Source organism: Ranitomeya imitator, chromosome 4 (genome assembly GCF_032444005.1).
Source record: "Ranitomeya imitator isolate aRanImi1 chromosome 4, aRanImi1.pri, whole genome shotgun sequence".
Classification (NCBI taxonomy): Eukaryota; Metazoa; Chordata; class Amphibia; order Anura; family Dendrobatidae; genus Ranitomeya; species Ranitomeya imitator.
Window position 1 is genome coordinate 629,032,260 of NC_091285.1, and position 23,281 is coordinate 629,055,540.

The 23,281-nt window shown below is 41.8% G+C and overlaps 1 protein-coding gene across 1 annotated transcript; it reads right to left on the minus strand.

Annotated features, from left to right (window-relative positions):
- Window positions 1-784: 784 nt before the first annotated feature.
- On the minus strand, window positions 785-22,414 carry GCK (glucokinase). Its single transcript, XM_069766699.1, has 10 exons — window positions 22,115-22,414; window positions 14,444-14,606; window positions 9,518-9,672; window positions 8,259-8,378; window positions 7,829-7,924; window positions 4,125-4,224; window positions 3,101-3,284; window positions 2,469-2,624; window positions 1,837-2,070; window positions 785-1,685 (listed from the first exon to the last, which is right to left on the minus strand). The coding sequence occupies exons 1-10, from the start codon at window positions 22,136-22,138 to the stop codon at window positions 1,541-1,543; spliced, it is 1,377 nt and encodes a 458-aa protein (XP_069622800.1). The 5' UTR covers window positions 22,139-22,414; the 3' UTR covers window positions 785-1,540.
- Between the last annotated feature and the right edge of the window lie 867 nt (window positions 22,415-23,281).

Here is a 23,281-nt window from a genome sequence, read left to right on the forward strand (position 1 = left end):
TAAAGCTCTGATAAATTGGGGACTATGTGTATTCGGGAGTTGGGAAAGATAGCTGTCTGCAAAGGAGCTTTTATACAACAGCTATTTGATGTATATGGCCACCTTTAGTCATTTTCCATAGAGCTCAGTATGGCTGAAGATAAGTCCTCTATCAAAGTTCATCACTAAAACAATCATATCTGACTCAGAAAACTCAACTGAATCCCAATGTTCATGTATTGGCTTCTAACCAGGTTGGCTTTATCTTGATTCCTCAAGGAAGAAAGGGACAAATTTTATTTGGTGTGAAGCAAACATGCAAAAAAAGGTCTAGAGATGGTGCTGGGAGGTGAGCATCATAGACTTAAGATGATGCGACCCTTCCTGGGTTCTGCAACTCCCACGCCTGTATCGGTGACGTATCACCGCCCAGCACCACTGATGGTTTTTTGCATGCTGGCTTCAAACCAAATAAAATTAGAAGTTTTCTTTAATACCAAAAGTGTGCGGTGAATTACTCTATGATTCTGAGACATACACCCTGCTCCACCACACCTCAACACCTCGACCAAGTGCACGCCAACTTTGCTTCCTTGATTCCTCAAGGACCTTGTTTTTTATATGGAATGGCATGGGTGGGACATGCGCCCCTTCTCTTAAAATTAATTAAAAAGTGAATGGTAGACCATAAATGTCCATGTTTTTCGAAGACTTCAGGTGTTTTGCCCCCCTATTTTATCAAGCTTTACAGTTTATTCTAGAAAGGTCCACTTGTCATAGTCGATTATAAATTAAACCTAATTTACATTGTACAGTTTTAATGCACTTTTCTATCATTACCGACTGCTGTTAGCCACATTATTGTATTGTATTCACAACATACATTATAAAAATTTCGAGAGAAGGGATTCCATTAGCAAACGCTTAGCTATAGATGGATTCTTCTCTTTTATTACATATTATAGATATATACTCTTCAGCTGAACTGCCACACGTCATCCCACGTTCTAAAGAAGGCTGTGGCTTAATTCTTCTTTTCATTCTCCAGGCTGAAAGTTGACCATTGGGTTTGGTCAGGCTGTCAAAGTCTGTAAAGTGGTAATGTGTCTGCTTACATCCAACATTTCTAATTTCTTACCTGAGAAATCCACATGGAATCTGAAAAAGTGCGAGTCTGTAACCTAACAGCCAATACTTTGAAGGTCACCAGTACGTGACTGTCTTGAGAACTCTTCTTAGAGTATTGCCTTACGCACAAACAGACATATTGATTTGGCATGCATTTATGTGAAGAAAGCCAAAATTACACAGACATCCTGTAGGATATCTTTCTAACCAGACCATGTAATCTATCAATGTTCTGCAAAATACATACTAAAGCTAAGGGAAGATGTTTGTCCCTTCTAAACATCATGATGGATCCATATATGCTGTTTAGGCCTGTAGGACAATGTTGATGTAATGAAACATTGTGCACTTTTGAGACTTTTTTTACAGGTCTGTAGAAACTGACTCAGGAGGTACTGAATTCATATGTCCAAGGATTATGTTGCATGAGTAGCTAATGCCCAATAAGATAGGCCATCTTGTATGCTACCGCCGAAATCAAGGCTGCACCTCGCCCGCTGCCTTCCTCTGATTGGATGAAGGTGATATCACACCTCGGTGCCAGCTTGTGGACAGCTGTGTGGAAGTTATCCTTAAAGCTGAAAGTAGAAGAAAATGGCATCAACATCATTTTATGATCATAAAAAAATATAGAGATAAGGAATGTGGATCTCAACACTTGGATTTGCAAATTGTGAATTGGGCAAATAATTTTTGTCTGTAATGTAGACAACTAGATAGTTAACTTACGAAGGGTGAAGTTTGTAGACAGATCCATCCACTCCAACTGTGATCTTGAGGATGTCTTCTCCCTGATTTTTATGCATACGATTGAGGACTCCAGCAAGGCCAGCTGCGCACATGGCGGCTGCTCGTGTAGACACGCTTTCACATGCCATACGCACTGCGTGGCAGTCTCCCACGGTGGGCTGTAGACCCAGTGTCCGCAGGATGTTGCAAGTTTGCTTGAAGTCTGAAGAGTCTCTGGAAATAAGAATCACAGAAAAATAAAAATGGGGTTGCAACTAGCAATAGGGTGGAGATATAAGTAAAAAAGGGATTGACAGGATTGCTCATTTGGGGTTACTATGAATTCGTAAGCTACAAACAACGTCTCTCATTTTAGAGGACTCTGCTTTTTCGACAACTACAAGGACAACATATTGATTTTAAAGGCAATGCCTAATTTCTCCTGTGGAGGCACTGCAGGGAAATTGTAGACTTGTAGCCATGTTTTCCAACAGATTACAATTGATATTTGAGCGTCTCAACAGAGGAACACTCTATGATTGACATATCATCAGATAACATTTTACCAAAATTGGATTGTCCAAAGCGGATAGTCGGATTGAGGATTTATTAGTAGAAATATAAGCTATTACATTTCTATCTGCGACACAAATTGGGTTTCAAAACTTCCTCTCGTCTTCAGTTTTTCAGAAGCTTCTCCTCCAAAAACCAGATTCTCGTTCACCATCTTCATAAGGACCAGTCTGACAAGTTCCCCCATATACTTTCCTCCAATCATCTTCTCGTAGCTATTCCATAGAAAAAGTAAACAGTGAACATCAGGTCACCATTGAGAACACCAAACCATTTTGTCAAAAATCTAAATTTTCCAGCAGATAAATACATTTATTTAGCATTCCGGCAATAGACATGCAATTAATTTGGGTTGACACTACCAATTTTTGGTATTTGTTATTGTAAACTGTTAAAAAATGGAAAAAAAACACACATATATATATATATATATATATATATATATATATATATATATATATATATATATATATTATAGACAATCAGGCTTTATAAGGCTTTTTAATATATTTTTATATTTTTTTATTAGGCTTTTAATATATATATATATATATATATTATAGACAATCAGGCTTTACTAAATGATGACATTGTGATAGAATAACTGATGATGGCCATAGTGTGTTGTGACCCCCACAGATCATTAGAATAAAGTGATCACTATGTGTGGAATGATATAGTGTGTCCTTACAGTTGCTGACCAGGATTCAGGGAGCCCTCGTCCACCACTCGATCATACTCCAGGCGGAAGTCTTCTATTTCACCTGTGTCACCAAATGCCCCCCATTCTGTATTGACACACATACGACCTTCTTCTCCTTCCACCAGTTCCACGTTGCACATCTCTTCCATGTAGCAAGCATTGCATCCAGTGCCTGGAAGATCCAGATAAAATTAAAATAAAGGGTCAACTCTATAAGGCTCAGTTCACATCTTGTTCTTCCGATGGAGGTATACATGGACACACAGTGGTAAACTGTATATCTCCCAGTGAAAAAAAAATCACATTCTGCACGACTCCAGAAGTAAAAAAATTCAGCTGGAAAAGTAATGTATATGGGGACCACCTGGATCTCCCCAGCATATGATGTCAGGGGAGAGAAGGATCAAATATGATGAAGCTAAGCGTTCCTGTTTATAGAGGAGTCAGTGGAAACAGTTGCGGTCTGAACATTCATTTGGTCGACAACTATCTGATTTTACTACCCAAACTACTCATATGTGCATGTAGTTCTTTAAAAGACAAGTCCAGCAATACCCTTACATGGTTAGCCCGTTTTTCCATTACTGAGAAATCAGTATTTTAATTTGTATGCAAATGGGTATGGTAGATCTGAAGCCTCTGTCACTCCAGCTCTATTCATCGCCTCCTGCTTGACTAATGGCTCCTTTGCCTGAAGTCACACGGCATATAGGCTGTCAGTCAAGCAAGAGAAGGCGGCACTGGGTGAGGAATAGAGCTTGAGTGACAGAGGCTTCAGATCTACAAATAAGTCTTGCGCCTCATATCAATTCAGAAGCTGATTTCTCAGTAACAGAGGAGTGGACTGGCCATGTAAAGGTATTGCTGGACTTGTCTTTGAAAGAGATAAATAGTTTTGGATGGTGAAATTCTGCTGACAGATTCCCTTCACGTTTTTCTATATTGACTTGGTGCTCGCCTCAAGAACAAAACTTTACCCTCCCAGACCACCGGCTAGTAAATGCACACTTACCTACTATCATGCCAACTTCACAACGGTGATCTTCATAGTAACAAGAGATCATTGTGGCAACCGTGTCATTGACCATAGCAACAACATCCATCTCAAAATCCTGGAGAGGACAGAAATAACAGCTCTGACAAAAGCAGGCAAGGCTAGGGAGGAGCTGGGGTTAGAACAAGGTGTCGCAATAGCCACTAGTCATATTCATCAATTCCGATGGCATTTCTTTATGCCAGAATTGTCACTCCAGTTTCTGGCTGGAGTAGCATTTCTGGTGAGGTCCACAAAGGCGAACCCCACTGAGAAGATGCACCAAATTCATTAAGGTAACGTTCACACTAGCGTTGTGCGCCGCTGCGTCGGCGACGCAACGCACAACGCACTCAAAAACGCAGCAAAACGCACGCAAAAACGCTGCGTTTTGTGACGCATGCGTTGTTTTTTGCCGAAATTTGGACGCAAGAAAAATGCAACTTGTTGCATTTTCTTGGTCCGACGCTAGCGGCAAAAAAGACGCATGCGTCGCACAACGCAACCAAAAAAACGCATGCGTCCCCCATGTTAAATATAGGGGCGCATGACGCATGCGTCGCCGCTGCGTCGCCCGACGCAAACAAGCATAACGCTAGCGTGAACGTAGCCTTAGTGACGTGTACCTCTTAATGAATTCGGCACATTATACTCCAAGATGCTCCATCATTAAGACTGAAGTATATAACACCAGTTTTAATTAATCAGGCCCTATATGTTTCAATAATTAAGGGGTATATCCTCAGGGCATATTTGGCAACTTCCAGAAAAGTTGACAATTCTCCTGAAGTCTCTTGGCAACTTCTGGACACTTGGTTCCCCCAATATTCTTTTTTTTGCCAGAGTGCCAAGTCTCAGAGTACAGAGGCACAGGGTGAAGGGATGGGGTAGTTATGGGGTTAGACCTGCCATAAAGGGGGCACAGCTATGTAAATATAAATTTGACACTGCAAAGCAATCTCTAATGTCCCAGAAAAGCTTTTTGAGTTGGGAAATATTTTTTAGGGAGTGCAGAAGCAAAAGTCAGACCTAGGTCCATGGTAGGTAGGGGAGCCTCTTTACAGAATTTACATAGGGACAACAGAGCTTCTGTGGCACCCCAGGAGTCCAGATGCCACAGTGGTATTGCCTGCCTCCCGGGAAGGGTGATGCCATGCCTGGAAGCGAGAAGGAATCCTCTTAGCAGGTAACATTTACATACAACACTTTCCTGACTCCAGGCCAGAAGGGGGAGCTCTAAACCCGGTTTCAGGGTAGCTTTCCTATAGGTTCTAGCTTGAAGGTGGAGTTAATCAGTCTGTGTGAGACAGTGAATGGAGAGGAAGCAAAGGAGAGAGAAACTGGGAGTGGAGCTGCGATTGAGCTCACTCCCAGGATTAAGCGCAAGAAACCGGACACCGGGGTCCGAGGTTGTGTGAGAACTGTATGCCCTACAGCTGAAACCGGAGGGCAGGAGATTGCAGGTCTTCTAGCCACAAATGACTCCCGAAGGCACAGCAGCAGATTAGAGCCCGGTGTCACCACAAGAAAGGGACACCTGTAAAAAGGCAGGAGCTGGTTGCCATGCAGGTAGTGTTCCACCTAAGGGACAGATTGAGAGAGGCACTTGAGGAAAGCTAAGGCACCAAGAACCCAGAATCCAGCGCAGAAAGGAAGGCTTCCAACCCCACCTGGCTAGGGGGATTCTGAACTGCTTCCAGGCTGCACGGATTTCAAAGATCACCTTTAACCTGTGCCCTGGACTGCAATTTCACCAGTAAAAGGTAAAGAGACTGAAAATCATGTGTCCTCCAATTATTTCCTGCACCACAACGTATACAACCCCTCATAGACTATCCTGGTAGCCCTTGGACCTCCCCTCCACCTGTGGGGAGCAAAACCATCTAAGCTGCATTACCATCAGCCCCAGTGGACCCCCTTAAGCAGCGTCAGCCAGATCATTACTACATTAGACTTTATTTGCCACTCCACTACGCTTTATTCCCTTTAATTGGATGCCCAGGGCCACGGACAGGGTCACTGCCGCCATGACTTTCCCTTAAAGAACTGAGCCGACCCGGTTCCGAGTACCCCACAGTCCTAGCGGGAGCTCCACTTCCAGTTATGTTTCTGTGATCATTAAGATTTTAGAAGGTATATAAATGTATGTATGGAACTAGATCAATTTTAGAAATGGTGTAAAATGTGTTTTGCAGAGCATAATTTAGATTAGCATGGCATGACATTAGGAGATGGGGCAATGACCACTTATCCAATCATCGACTGCTAAACTGATGATGCCTCAGGGATGATGCCTCAATGCAATAGATGATCAGCTCTCCCTTTGCAATACATATTCTGTTCAAGGAATTGTACACCTTTGCAACCATTTTGTACTACATCAGTACATCTAAAATAAAAAAGTAAAAAAATTGCAAAAAGTCTGCAGTTTTTTGCTTCTGAAGCTGTTTTGTAGACCTATCTGTTTGCCTCTTATATTAGCTCCTACAGCTTATTGTCTGCTACCTTTGCAAGATAGGAACACAGGGTCATTGAACAATCGATGTTTGATAATACTGTATGTTGATTGACCATTTTGTGGGACCCTGTGGCTTGTTGACTTGCAAAACAGAAGAGGAAAAACTATGCATATTTATTAAATACTCAGGCAATGAGTGTTAAACTCATCCCACCTCCCCCTGACGTGTGGATGATGACCTGAAACATAGATATGGGTATAAAAAGGATTCCTATTGTTCTGCAATCAGAATTAGAGACTCTTTTCAAAATCACAGGCAGGAACACGCTACAGCCTAAAGGACATCAGCCAAAACATCATAGCTCCATCTTGAAGGACATAGATTTGATATTCTACAGGATGCCAGCATAGGGACCACGGCCCCGGCTGAAATAATAGAGATCTGCTCTATTGACCATCACTGAACCCATGGATACATTTGGGGAAGCCAGGATATGGACCCACCTGTCACCTGAGCCCCATGGATATGTTTGAGGATATGTTTGAGGAAGCCAGGATTGAGACACTTCAGTCAACTGGCTCCTTGGAAACTTTTTAAAAATCCAGGTTGTGACCAGCCAGGTTACCTTGCCACGTGCATCAATGGACTGTCAGCTTCCTAAGTTTGTCGTTACCTCCTCTCTGTGGGTGTCAGCCCTGGAAGCTCTGAAGTTCCAGCTGCTCTAATCCCAGCTAGTGAAGAAGGATGAGACTCTGTAAATTTGCACTATTTTGGGTATTTTGCTGGAATTGTTCTATGTTATTGTCTTTTTTTGTGGTTCAATAAAGTATTGCTACACTGTTTCACCCTCACCCTGTGTTGTCTGAATACTACTCTTCCCTTAGGAAAAGTGAGTGGGCATTCAGTGGATGTTCAGGGGGATGAGCCCTGGTCCATGCGGTCTCAGGTCAGCAGACGAGAGTACCCACTGACTCCCGTGTATCCACAGGTTGCAATGGTGGACATATCTTAAAGCATTCCACCATTCAGAGGGACTTCAATGGAGTAGGAATGGGGAAGGAAGCAATAGGGGACCATAGAGTAGTTGCAATTATGTTCAGGCTTTTGGTCAGAATGGAGCATCAGTCATGGAGACCAAGGAGTGTCTGCTTTTTATTTACCAAATTACCATTATTGCTACCACACTGAAAAATTACATCAAGTTACAACCACATCACAGCTCACCCCTCGTCTCTTGATGGCATCTCTCAGCAGTCCAACAACATTGTTCCCCTCAGCACCAGAAGCTTTGAATCCTTTGGTCCAGTTCAGTAGGATCCCCTATAGAGAACATACACAAAGCTTGATTAAGAAATGCCCTATCAAAATTTCTTCATAGCATAGAGGTAAACACAATATACCATTTATATGGTAGTTAAAGCCATACAGTCACCATACACAATTAAAAAAAACCTCTGACTCTTCATTTTGGCGTGACTGGATGACCATCTAATTAGTAAAGGGTCATCCCAAAAGTCCCTGTTAGTTAAGATGATGCCAGAAGTAGCACACATGCACACTTACCTAATTGAGTGTGCATGTGTATCAGGGTCACTGGACACTTTTAGTGAATACTGTATTTGTCCACATTTCAAGTATGTTAAAACTGGTTCACCTTGTCAATATCCTCATGTCGGACTGGGAAGGAGAAGGTAAATCCAAGGGGCAATTTCTTGTGTTTCATGTTCTGCTGGTCCAGATAATCTGAGATACACTCCGCAATGTAATCAAACAGCTGGAAAGCAAACACTAGGTTGTTACATCACATGTAGTAGAGGACAACCCCCTTAGGCTTTTAACTTGTTAGAATAAATATGTAAATGATGATTTCACCCAAAATATGTTTCTAGCTTTTCCTAAAAATTTTTAGGTGTATTGATAAATGGATTGGGCTGTTGAAAATTATTAGTCAAGAGTATTTTGACGTAATCATCAATGGGGCAATCACAGAACCATCAGATGTTTTGTTGTGTTTAGGCAACAGGGAGCAAAATATGTGTTGAGAATAAAAGACGCACATCAACTGCCAAAAGAAGTGAGAAGAATCAAAGGGGAAGTGACAAGGAGCCATTATCCTCCAGAGCCATCATATTGCAGCACTGCAGCCTCCCTGGAGGCCCAGAAGTACAAAGTGTTCAGTGCTCAGACATGGCCGAGGTGAGAACACCCGAGCACCACTGAGCAAGACACAGAAGTACAAGGTGTTCAGTGCTCACAGACATGGCCGAGGTGAGGAGGCTGACACCCGACCACCACTGAGCAAGACACAGAAGTACAGTGTGTTCATGGCTGAGGTGAGGAGGCTGAAACCGACTACCACTGAGCAAAACACAGAAGGACAGAGTGTTCAGTGCTCCGAGACTTGGCTGAGGTGACGAGGCTGATACCCGAGCACCACTGAACAAAACACAGAAGTACAAGGTTTTCAGTGCTCAGACACATGGCCGAGGTGAGGAGACTGACACCCGACCACCATTGAACAAGGCGCAAACTTGAAATAGTCAAGACTGGGCCAAGAAATTTCAATTTTGAGACTGCTGCACCCTCTATAAAGACTTTTCACAATTTTGACTTTTTCCGAGTCAAGTAAATCTATTTTTTGGCCCATTTTTCCTGAGGAAAACAAGCTGCCTAATAATTCTGCATACCTTGATAAAGGGTGTTGTGTCCTTAGGCCACACACTCCTCAGACAAATACACGTCATCTGATTTGCGTCATCCAATAAGCACCGAAGTATAAACAACTTGGAGATGGAAATCATAACATTATGATAAGGTCCAAATACTCAGTTGCCTAATAATTCTGCACATAGTGTATTTATTATACTCCACCAATGTCACCCAACATTGTGTTGTTCCCATACATGTTCTCACCATCTCAGCTGTTCCTGTCATGGCGTCCTCAGGAATACAATACATCTTATGTTTGGTCTCCACTTTCCATTCTCCATCTAGGTCTTCCCCAACTTTAACCAACATTACTCGAAAGTTAGTGCCACCAAGATCCAAGGCCAAGAAGTCTCCAACCTCTAAAGAAGTCAAATGGAAAATAGGGCACAGAATTAAACTGAAGATTGCATAACTTCTGGTTACAATCTCCAACTTTTGAGTCACTGATAGTAAAGAGGAGAAAGTCACTTGCCAGACACTTCTGGCAGCATCCAATCTCTCCGAAGGACAAAAGCATTAGGTGTTGAAGTTCCAACTGCCTAATTTGTCTTTTACCCTAACATCTGCCCAGGGAGATTCGCAAGGCGCCCAAACACATCAGATGAGCAGCCAATCCTGCCAATATCGTCAAATTTGGACATATTTCATCTAATATGTATGGAGAACTTAAGATCTGATGGGGTAGTTGAGGACTACTGTCCATAATGTGGACCTACCCTGGACTGGTGTTTCTGTCCAGCTACGGAAGTGACCTTTCCAGGAATAAAAAGGGCCTTGAGACTGGAAGTGGTAGGGGAACACTTCTAGTCTATAGTCTGTATCTCAAATGGGCATAACTCGCTGGTTTAGGAAAGTGATCAGAGAGAGAGACAGTGACAAGTGCCAGATTGCAAATCCCTGCACATGCCTTGCTGAGTCAGTATGTTAGGGCATGTTAGGTTAGGCTATGGGTTGAACTAGATGGACTTAAAGTATTCCTTCAACGTTAATAACTATGTTACTATGTTACTATGTATGTAGTATGGATTGCTGCAGCATCATCTATTGAGGTTCAGAATCAGGGGATATATTATCAATCTCTCTTCCTCTCTTTATCTATCTAGCTATTCCCTTTTCTCTATTTGTCCAAGGTGTGGCTGATTTTTCCACTCAATGGACTAATAGATAAATCGAGAAGTCCCTCTAGATAAAAACTAACTATGAAGCTTCTCTATGTAATAAAAAGCTTCCATCTCTAGTATTTCATTGCTTGCAATTCCCATTGAAAGCCCCCCATACATATTAAACTGATGAAATCTAAAAAAAGAAGGAAAGAAGCTGGAGCCAGAAAATTATAGAGCAGTGAGTTTTACTTCTATACCAGGAAAGATATTTGAACAAATTATTAAGCAACATGTATGTAAGTTACTTTGATAAGAATACAGTAATTAACCAGAGCCAGCATGGGTTTGTGGCAAACAAGTCATGCCAGACAAATCTAATTTCCTTCTATGGTGGAATCACTGACTGGGTGGATCAGGGAAATGCGGTAGATATAGTATATCTTGATTTCAGCAAAGCATTTAATAAAATATTTCATACTATCCTTATTGAAAAAATGAAAAAGTATGAAAAGTATGGGATTGACAAAGGCTATGGTTAGGTGGATTTATAACTGGCTCAGTGATTGTAGTTAAAGAGTGGTAATAGATGGTTGCACATCCAATTGGAAGAGTGCTTCAAGTGGGGTATCACAAGGCTCTGTCCTGGCCCTGGTGTGGTTCAACATTTTTATAAATGATCTAGACAAGGAAACTGAAGGTAAACAAATCAAATGTGAAGATGATGCAAGTCTAGGAGGGATAGCTAACACTAGACAAGACAGAGAAAGGATTTCAAAAAGATCTAGATAAACTACAACAATAGGCAGTGACTAGTAGAATGGTATTTAACAATTAACCAGGGAGAAATGCAACATTTTACATCTGGGCAAGAAAAAAAACAAAAATTAAATCTATAGAATGGGAGGAATAGAATTAAGCAACAGCACATGTCAATAGGACTTGGGTATACTAATAGATCACAGACTGCACATGAGTCAGCATAAAAAAGGCAAACACAGTTCTAGGATGTATTAAGAGATGCATAGAGTCTAGATCACGTGAGGTAATTATCCCCCTCCACACCTCCTTGGTCAGGCCTCAACTGGAATACTGTGTCCAGTTCTGGGCACCACATTTATAAAAAAGAAAGACATTGAAAAACTGGATCAAGTTCAGAGAAAAGCTACCAGGATGGGGAGTGGACTGCAAACTATGTCCTATGAGAAACGGTTAAAGGATCTGGGAATGTTTAGCTTGCGAAAAAGAAGGCTAAGAGGAGACTTAATAACTGTCTACAAATATCTGAAGGGATGTCACAGTGTTCAGGGATCATCATTATTCTCATTTGCACATGGAATGACGAGAAGCAATGGGATGAAACTGAAAGGGAGAAGATACAGATAAGATGTTAGAAAAACTTTTTGACAGTGAGAGTGATCATTGAGTGAAACAGGCTTCCACATCAAATGGTGCGTTCTCCTTCAATGGAAGTCTTAAAACAGAGGTTGGACAGACATCTGTCGGAGATGGTTTAGTGAATCCTGCATTGAGTAGTGGGTTGGACACGATGACCCTGGAGGTCCCTTACAACTCTAACATTCCATGATTCTACTGGTCAGCTAATGTGTATGGGAGCCTCCCAACTTTCACTCTCAAATAGATAAACTCATGGGGATAAGAATCCGGCATGCCCAATTTCGGAGCTACTGATCCAGTTTTTCTTGGTAAGATAATCTGCTACCAGAGAAGTTCAGCAATGGCTTTCATAGAGAAAGTGAGAGCTCCTGTGTATGGAGGGGATGGAAGAGATGACCATCAGCCAAACAAACTTTCTGCAATCAGCAGAAATCTACTATGACATCTACTATGTATTGTCGTGTAAGTTTCCATCGGTATAGCTTTCCATGAATGAATGTCTCAGTCTGGCCCTGTCCTGCTCGGCCCTTATTCACATTGAAGTCATTTGACTCATGGTAAGGTTTTAATACTAGAGACAGGTTAGGACCGTCCCGATGGGTACAGCTTGTCATGGTAGGATGCCTATCATGGTCTTTTGATCAAAATAGTGTTAACTAAGTATCTTATATTATTTTCATGTATGCTTACTATTTACTTATTTATTTGCTGTAGGTTATATGCTTTTTTAAACATTTTTTCTAGGATGTTGTCTGTGTATGGGGGGCTTCAGATTTCTGCTGCAGCCAACCTGTGACATTATGTAACCTATCATTACTGCACACCCTCCCGCTGCACGGTCAGGCACTTTGAACATGAATAAATAAAAGAAATGAGAGACAGAGCGGGAGGTGAAGGACGGAGGGAGAAGAGCCGCACTGAGCCACTGTTTGATCAACGACTATGTTTGCTTTCAGACTGGTGACAAACCCTGTGCCCAGCGAGAGATGTGCTGTATGATGAAAATATCAGATCATCTTTTGAAAGCTAAAGTCCATGAAAATGGTGTTATGACCGATGAGGACATCGCCACTGGTTATACCCGGCGATGACCGCCTTGTTGTATTTGATTCCACTATAGGAAATGTATCACCCATATTCTTTTTACTATTGGGAAAATAACAGTGAAAAAAAAATATTTTTTTTCTATTCTGTTTTTTATTTTCTGATAGTAGATTTTTAAAAATTTCTATTTAAGTAAAACCTTTTATTTTCTATAAATATGTATTTTTTTTACCTACTGTAAATGCTGCTGTTCTCCTGAAACTGGCAATGCTTTTATTTTGGAACTGCACCTCTCCATTATTGAAATATGGCCCCCTCTTCCATGTAGAGAAATCTTTTTAGCCAATTAGGCATGGTCCTAATTGAGAACCACACCTACTTGGCTAAAAAAAGAGCAGGGGAGGTCAAAACATATCTCTGGAATGGAGAGGCACAGGAGTGAAAAAAACAACAACACCAGATTCAGGAGAATAGGGGCATTTACAGCAAAAAAAAATTACATAATTATGGCAAGTCTGACTTCTATGGTAGATTGTTGTGGGCATGCTCTGTGAGTTCTGCAGAGGGCGCTGAGCAGGGAGGGGAGGAGGTGAGCTGTGACAATCACCTATTGTGAATGACGGAATATTATCTATAAATACATGTACCTATCATTGTAATCCTGCCTGTGATGATAATGAGACGACTACAGCACAGGAAATATCAGCCTGTTAATGGGTCTCAATAGCCAAAAAATGCAGGATTTTTTAAAAATATGGTTACATGGAAAATCACCAAATTGCAAGAAAAAAAAAATTACCAAGAATTCTTAAAAAAATATTTTTAAAAAATTTGGCACCTGACCATTTTAGACACAATCCCTTCTGTGTATTCTGGAAAGAAACTTCCCTTTGTATGTGATGGTGACAGGACCAAAATAATTTGAGTCCTCATCAGAAACTGGCAAAACTAGAATATATTTCTATTTATGCATATTAATTTAAAAATATTCATAACATTCATGTTATCTGACTTTTAACTTTTGAGATCTGCTCTGGGGTCAAAAATTACAGATCTATTTTTTGGTCTACAAAATTAGAGGTCTGGTGTGAAGTTTGTCCGGGGGTCTAGGGGTGTAGGGTTTGGTCAGGAATCTAGTGTGGGGTCTGAATTTATTTCATAGTCTGTTCTCTAGTTTATATTATTGAATGTGTGTGGTCTATGGGCTCAATTAATTGAGGTGTACAGTCTTTGGTGTGAATTTATTTAGGGGTATGGTGAGAGGTTTAAATTAATTTATAGGTCAATTCTCGCGTCTAAATTAATTTTGGGGTCTGGTCTAGGGTATGATTTTTTTTGCATTGCTATAGATGCTGGAAATGGCTGCAGAAGTGAGGAGAACATGATGTCTTAGGAGAAAAGGGAGAGGAAGTTGACATAGTGGTCTGGGCTGGGTGAAGATGATATCAATTGTGATTTAGCGGATTTATAGAGGAGATGTTCACTCTCCTAAGCATATGGTGTGGAATATTTTTATTGACGGTGTCTATATTGTGTAAACTTTTTAGGTTGTTATTTGTATAGTATCACATTGCTCTATGCCTCTTACCAGAGCCATCGGGTGTGGAGCGCACATAGGTGGGTAACATTTTTACGCTGGCCTCTTCATTCGTCTCCAGGTGAAGACCTCTTTCCATCTCCGCCTGTATTCTGCTCATAAGGACCTGCAAGTCTTCTTCATGAAGCTTGAATTCAGACAGCATCTGCTCCACCTACCAAGGGTAAAGGACAAAGACAAAAGATAAGAAAACTCGACCAGGAAGATGTCATTTCAAGAAGATGTACATGTAATCGAAACCTATCACTAAATATTAGGACATTAAATCACCAGCGGGGTTTAGAATTCCAGACATGCTCTTCTTAAAACTGTCCATTTCAGAATTTCCTATAAAAAGAAGTTATAATACAGTGTTTGTTTGTAAATGACATATTTGCCAACAGTCCTTAATTTGTTGGTTTTTTTCCCAGTACTATCAGATACAATTCTGGCAAATCTGGAGCTTTTCCACACAATAAAAAATTAAGCGTTTTTTTTTAAAACAGGGGTTGGGAACCTCAGGCCCCAGGGCCATTTACGGCCCTCGATGACCGTTTATCAGGCCCCAAGTAGATTCTCAGGGACCGCATTCTTGGGCAAAGAGGTATATTTTGATTACCACCAGCTCATTAATTTCTCCTTGCGCTGTTACCACACACATGCAGTTTTCACCACTGAAGGGCATGCAATGAAAGATTTCGTCCTGAAATCAGTGCCAGAGTCAGGATATGCTTTGTGGGTGGAGTTTGTATGGCCCTTGAAGGATTGTATAAATATCCAAATGGCCCTTGGCAGAAAAAAGTTTCCCCACCCCTGATGTAAAACCTGCCCCAAATTAGGTGGACCCATCTAGTTCTCAGGATTTCCTGACTGTTACAGTGGGCAGGACTTACAGAAAATCTGTCAGTAGGATTAACTCTAGTAATCTGTCTATATGGGTATGCAGGTCATAAAAAATTGAATAAAATGTTACCTTAATATTTGAGAACTCATGTCTTATTCCAGAGAAATAATATGTATCTTAATATGTAAATAAGTTTTTAAGATCTATCGGCTGGACATAGATCTCCCTGAGAATCTGCCTTCAGAGCTGCTTATAAATGAAAAGTGGTGTTACCAGTGTGAGACATGTAGATCAGGAGAGCAGACTGTCAGTCATTACATGTCTCACACTGGTAACTCCTCTTTCGTTTACAAAAATCTCTGGAGGCGGATTCTCAGGTAGATCTACATTCGGCCCATAGATCTTAACAGCTCATTTACATATTAAGAAAAACATGGATTCCTCAGGAATAAGATACCGGATCGCAGATATCAATGTATCGTTTAATTCAGCTTCCTATGACCTTCATGCCCATATAGATGGCTTGCGAACGTAGATCCTACTGACAGATTCCCTTAAATATACTTTACATCTCTTCACCATTATCCCGTAGAATGTAAGTCCGCAAGGACAGGGTCCTCTCCCCTCTGTACCAGTCTGTCATTGTAAATTTGTTTACTGTAAACGATATCTATAACTCTGTAGGTAACCCCTTCTCATGTACAGCACCATGGAATTAATTGTACTATATAAATAAATAATAATAATATATAGCGCAATAGTAATGTTGGAAAGTATGACGTTATCGGTGGTGGAAGAGGAAGAGTCTGTAGAAAAGTCCAGCAGTGTTCAGCTTGGCATCGGCTGTGTCTGTACATTGTGTGCTTTGTGCCCCAGGACTTTCCTCTGGACACTTTATTTATTTATTATGCTTTGCTTATATAGCGCAATCTTATTCCGCAGAACTTTACAGACATTATCGGGACTGTCCCCATATGATCAAATATAAAGTAGTTTTCTGGGTTTAGCATACATTTCTGCAGTCACTCAATGTGACTGCAGATTGCCGAATTAAAATAGTGTGCAACATATACACTGTCAGGATTCTCCTCTATTTCCAGGTTTAGCAGTCTTTGTGGCATGTATGTGCAACGCCCCAGGGGCCTGGTCGTTGCAGTAATATCATTCTCCTCTAGGGGAGAGTGATATTATGTTTGGAGGCAAAGAAGGACAACTGCATCCAGGTATCACAAACATGCAACACATTTCACACTCCAGGCCCCCAGGGGGAGCTCTGCTCCTATTTACTAGGTCACTCCCCACACTGAGGTACAACTGGTGACCTGTAGGGAAGGTTAGTTAGTGGCTGGCTGAGCTTTGCTCAGGTGGTTGGTCCCTGACAGGGGTGGGATCCTGTCAGAGATCGATGAAGAAGGACACGGAGCTGTGCATGCCCTGAGAGCTGCAGCTTCCAGAAAGAGACACTGAAGGAGAACTGTATTGCAGAGAGGGTGAAAGAAGTCGTAGCAAAGCAGTGGATACCAGAAGGAGCCCAGCCCTACACAGGCTGCTTCCTTCTGAGGCGCAGGATCCCGGTAGCCGGAACACCAAGGGAGCAACGACCCTTTATGCCTTGCTCCTGAGGCCAGCAGGACAGCTAAATGCATGTTACCTGCCCGCCCTATACCCAGGAGGCAAGGTGGCACCCCTTAGAGGCTGGGGCATGATAGAGTCCCTGTAAAACGCCTCAAGCCACCGGTCATACGGGTTTGTCCTATCCAATCTGGGGGACAGAGAGAGACATAACATCTGTAACATCTGTGAGGGCCTTATGAGAAGCTTAGCAGTAAGGGACTATAACACCGCAGCGCTAGATGAAGGCTACTGATTTACACCTGGACAAGGGGACTCTGGACTTGCCTCCAAACCGGCCGGACTCTGCCTGCCCTGTGATCTGGTTCTCTGGACTGTGGATGCTGAAGTCTTCAGTAAATGTAAAGAGGCTGCAATCTTGTGTCCTCGTTCTTCACTGCGCCTCTCGCCATCCACCATCTGCACACTGGAAAGCCCTGGGGACATACTTCACCTGTGGGAAGGTATACCATCTAGCTGCCATAACATCACCCCAGCGGACCCCTTAAAGCAGCATCGGTCACCATGACCGAATACCACAGGTGGCATCACGAACATTCCCTTTAAAGACCTTTCCTTTTAACACGGACGTCCCAGGGCCACGGACCGGGTCAGCCACCGTGACATTCCCCGGTGAACCGAAGGACCCAGTACCGAGTACACCACGGCCCCATGGGGGCGCTCCATATGTAATTTACATAGTAGCACTCCTGTGCTGACTATCCTCTCATCTGCTTATCTCAATATAAAGTTGATAGATGACACGTGATCATAATTATAGAATTAGCATATTTATGGTCCTGTGACGATTGCTTGTGCTGGAAATGTGCTGAGAATCCTGACATTGTACATGTTGCACACTGTTAAGATTCGGCAATCTGCAGTCACATAGAATCACTGCAGAAATGTATGTTAAGCCAGGAAGACCACTTTAAGCAGACATCTAAATATCTCTTGCTTTAGTTTAGTGATGTAACAAGGAGTTATTCCGAGTGACCATGAGGCAAGTAAAGGACATAGCTGGAGGTCTGGGTGCTGGGTGCAAGGGTAAGGGCTTCCTACTTTGGCCAGGGTATTTAGATATAGGGTTAAGGCAGTAATCTGATTTTTGTCCTGGGTAGAGGAAAGCCTACCTACAACTAGGAGATGAGGATGACACAGAGGCATACCTATAGAATTGTCTATACAGCTCCACTGACACATATAAAGGGATGTGGATAACTTCAAGTCTTCTCAAGGAACATATATATTGAACCACCATCAGGACTGATCCTTCATCTAATGGTGGATGAATTTATGGATGCTTTTGAAAATAAACAGCCAAACCAACAACGGACCTTTGATACTAGAACTTATGATGCCATCTTTTCACATATTATGCGTAGTCGAGTCGCAATAACCCAAGAAGATGACAAATAAATGGTCACCTTTCCATCAATGGTAACTTTTGAATATTCATCGACAGTTAAGAACCTTATGGATAAATGCGATCAGACTCTGCATAGAAGCAATGGATGTTTCATCTCAATCATAATAAGCAGAGATCGTGAACAAGGAATCGAAACACAAAGTTCATCACAAAGGTGCCGAACTTCTCATTAAGCAGTGAATACATCCCATGATAGTGAGTTATGCCCTAACTATATGATAGGGGAAAGTTTGCTGATTGCTGGTGGTCCAACCATTCCAAGCAGTCCCAAGAACCCGGCTCTGGAACCCCTGAATTGGGGTAGACATGCTCGACCTCCTCTACTTTTATTTTTTCCTGTGCTCGGTTTCTCTTGCAGTTCCATAGACAATTATTGTAGCAGATGCTGAGAATGCAGAGTCCTGTTCTTGGGATCACTGCTGGTGTGACTGTTGGGGCCCTCAGAGTTCAGTAAGATATCCCCTATCAAATAGATAGGGGTTATCATACCAATTTGGGAATAATCCTTTAGGGGGAATCTGTCACCAGGTTTTTTTCCACCGAATCTGAGAGCACCATAATGTAGGGGCAGAGACCCTGATTCCACCAATGTGTCATTTACTTGGCTGCTTAGTATAGTTTTGATAAAATCACAGTTTTATAAAAAGTGGATTAGTCATGTGGGCGGGGTTATACAGAGCTCAGCATTCAGCGAACTGCTAGATCTGCAGCAGAGAAAACAGGGATTTTATCAAAACTGCAGCAAGCAACCCAGTAAATTATAAATCACAGGAATTAGGGTCTCTGTTCCTATATCGTGCTGCTCTAAGATGGGGTAACAAAAACCTTGTGAAAAATTCCCTTTAAGGTCTCATGTACACAACATTGGGCACAGAGCTTATGCAACTGCATAAATAGTCCCTAAGGATAAGTTTATGAAAACGTAGCATTGAAGTACTCTAGTCCATGTTTTCACAATAATAAATCTTGGAAAGATACATTAAATGTTCATATGGAATCCATGAGTAAGGGTATGTGCACACGTAGAAAAATCCGCTGCGGATTTTTCCGCAGTGGATTTTGAAAAACCGCAGTGCAAAACCGCTGCAGTTTTTACTGCAGATTTATTGCGGTTTCTACTTGCGCATTCTGCTGCGGTTTTCCATCTGCAGTTTTCTATTGGAGCATGTGTAAAACCGCTGCGGATTCCGCAGAAAGAATTGACATGCTGCAGAAAATAATCCGCTGCGTTTCTGCGCGTTTTTTTCCGCAGCATGTGCACTGCGGTTTTCGTTTCCCATAGGTTTACATTGTACTGTAAACTCATGGGAAACTGCTGCGGAAATGCTGCGGATCCGCAGCAAAATCCGCAACGTGTGCACAGAGCCTAAAGCCTCCATCTACAGTATGGGCATGAAGCAAGCTATCGGTGCTGTGTTATGGCTCCATATAAGTCAAACCAGTAATACATCCACGTGGACGAGGTACTTTACATAGGACCAGAATAACCCCTTCTAAAGGACACAGTGACCGTGAGCCAAAACTTGCCATGCTCAACATGGCTGAGTAAATAAGAATTTCTCATACTGTGACTTTCCTAACAATTCCGCTGCTTCTGGGTAAATGATGAAATATGCTTGTAATACCCTGTAATACCCCAATGTGTGCCCCACATAACAAAGTAACATGCTATTAATGGGATGCTGGCATAGATAAGAGCATTGGGGAATCTGATAAGAGTTCAGTTTGCTTGCTGTTTCATGCAGGGTCGATGGGGTCATCTGCTGATCATCATGCCTAATAACTAAATTATTCAATATTCTTTGATTGGGTGATGTATCCAGATGCCTCTCTATTCGGAACAAGGCAAATTGATGTGTCACGATGATACAGCAACTGAGTGGGGTCAGACGATCGCGGTATCTGGGTGATACAGACACCTGCGATTGTTAGAATGGCTTCACTGTCCTATTAGCAGTTCGGTCTTTCTTTGCTCTGCTTCTGCAAGGGTTAAACTGCTTAGTGGGACTCCTGGAGTTCCTTGTCTTATTGTATCAGCTGTTCTGAGTTTCTTACTCCCCCCTCCTCCTTGCTTCTTTGCTTGCCAGTGATAGCTTACCGCGTCCTTGTTTGGTGTTGAAGGAGAGTTCAAATTTAGCAACAAGTGTTTGGAGTTGTTTTCAGGAGATTTCTGCCTGGATTTGCTTTTTGTGTGTTTAATTATCTTTATCCTCTTCCCATTTGATTTGTTCCACCTACTCCTCCCTTGTTTCTCACTCGGTTGTTTTATTTGTGTATTTGTATGACTGTGGTTTTCTTTTATCCCTGTCTGTTTTCCCCTGTTTGTCAGGTTTGTGTTATTCCATACACTTCGGTCCTATATCTCCCTGGGTGGGGGAGGGAACAGATAAGCATGCATATAGGAGCATAGTGAGGTGCGAGATCCCGGCATCCTCACCATCAGGGGTAATCTGGAGGACAGGGATAATTAATCTAGGGTCTTCCTAGCTTGAGGCACAGTGAAGAAGCCCTATGTTCCTGGAAATCCTTCTGCAATATTGTGACATGACACATATATATCCATCTGGGTCTAGTGATGGTGACCATACTTTATGTGTGAAGCTCCTCATCATTGGAGGTACAGTATTTCCCAACGTCAGCCAAAAGCAAGGTTTCCTACTTGAGTTTTTAATTTTTCTGGACAGCTTAACAAAATATCACAGATAGACAATATTTTTTACGGACGCATTGGAAAACCATAATAAATCATTATGATTATACCGGTAAGTGATACATCTACAGCCCATAAATCCGATATGAATACATTAGTTACATTCTCTGTAAACTGTAAAACTGTTTCTTCAGTTTCAAAAAAATCATGGACGCCTTAAAAACATTTTTACGGACAGGGAAAAAAAATGCCTCATTTTTAAAACTGTCCTGGAATTTTGGATGGTTGGCAACACAGCCCTAAAGGACACCGCTGAGCTCCATTATTGGCTGGGTACAATTTACCAGACTTTGAGCACAGTTTTCTGGTCCACACTTTTACCTGCTCAATATGTATGTTTTGTCCATGCAGTTGACTGAAATAAACTTTTTGCATACTCATTCCCAAAATCTGTATGTATGATGATTTCCAACAACAGCCAATTGATTCCATACATTGATCGAAAACACGATCATCTTAATGTAGCCATAACCTAAGCTGTCCGTGTGTGCAACTACTTGCCCACGAATATCTTACTCACCAATAAAATAGATTTTCTTCACGCTAGATTTACCAATTTTGTAGAGAAGACAGTGCTCGGTTTAGCTCATGGAGCTCCACAGGGACTCCGTTTGGTCTATAATTTGTGGATGAGGCTGTCCCGATAAAACACATACTATGGCTACAATCGGTCAGTGCCATGTGAAATGTACTGATGCACATGAGAGATTTTCCACAAAAAACAATGATTATTGGAACAAAAAAAAACAAAACAAGGACTACTGGCATTTATTTCTTACGTAACCTGTCCAAGGATGGACAAGTCGGCTATCCGTGAATTTATACATTTGTCTGAACGGAGCCTTTCTAATACTTAGTAGTGACCTCCAAGACTATCTGTTCATATGGACGTGGGCCACCATGAGCGTATGGAGACAACACTATACAACCAATGATACTACTAACAACTTCTCAATAACCATCAAACATTCGGCTCTCCTTGTCAAATAAGTAAGTCACGTGGAACTCAGTGGATCATAGAAGTTACTTTAGTAATCCATTCTTTACCAAGTTCCCAGCACCCTCACCCATTCTTCCCCATAGACTTACATCGGGATGCACAGACTGATCCATGTTTCCATGCAGGAGATCTCACGACATGGAGACGTACACCGGGATACGGATACTTGTGTGCCTGTCACACGTTTGACATCCCCAGGCGTCTGTTCCTGATTTTGTATGGTGATATATATTTTAGTATTTTGCTCCTATATGCCTTTTATGCTATTCCAGTTCATATTCTCCATGTTTTCTCCATAGTCTTCTCCGACCGGTCACTACCTGGACTCTTTCTACTATTTACTGCTTGCCTACTACTATTTGCCCGGAGTTGTGGCCAGCTTACAGTTTAACTTGATGAAAGGTTTGATGTATGATGTAACTTAGGACTGAAGAGGGAAGGGAGGAGAATGGGAAAGGGTTGTCACATGCAGACAGCGTGGACCAAGATAAGTCACAAAGTGCCCAATGAGTAGAGAAGACTACTACTATGGGGAGATGCTAGAAGCCTTCTTGTAGGTCCTCCAAACAGCAGTAGTGAGAGTTTGTGCAGGAGTTAATCAGTAACGTTCTCAGTTAATAGGAGATGTGTCCTTCTCTCTGAGATCTGCTGAGTATACAGTCCAGCCCATATACATATATACATTTGTTACTGGTTCCACTATAGGTATGATGATAGGTATGGTTAGGCTACATACACCTACTATAGGCATAGGATCTGAAGGAAATCCTGATAACGATTAGATATTGAGACGTTCTTCCTATAAAAAACGTTCATTTCCTGCAGGAGGTGACCGCAATGTTATGTTTCCTGGCAGTTACACTCCTCAACAATGAAAATGCAACATCAAGAAATAAAAGTCGTGGCATTATAGAAATCACAGGATGAATAGACATGTTACTGATATAAAAATGATGAAAAAATAGAAACATTTTCAAAACATCTCGATTTAATTAGTATGGAGTATGAGCGTCACATGCAGAAATCCCCTCACTCACACATCTCAGCAGCTATCAGTGAGTTATTAATGGTTGTCTGAGGAAGGTTCTGCCGCACTGAATACACTTGGGCAAATCATCAAGATCAACTGCTGGCAGCTCCCTGTGCAATTGCCGACCAATGATGTCCCAGATGTGTGCGATGGAAGACAAGTCCAGAGATGCTATAGACCATGGTAGTATGCTTAGGCCACGCAGGCTGTTCACAGTAACATAAGC

Bases quoted from the DNA above. Each gene is read 5' to 3' on its own strand.
- GCK (XM_069766699.1), bottom strand. From the start codon at position 22,138: ATGGATCAGTCTGTGCATCCCGAT. The intron at 14,607-22,114 runs GTAAGTCTATGG...TACCCTTGGTAG, and splicing joins ATCAGTCTGTGCATCCCGAT to GTGGAGCAGATGCTGTCTGA. The intron at 1,686-1,836 runs GTAAGTTAACTA...TTCTACTTTCAG, and splicing joins GTCTACAAACTTCACCCTTC to CTTTAAGGATAACTTCCACA.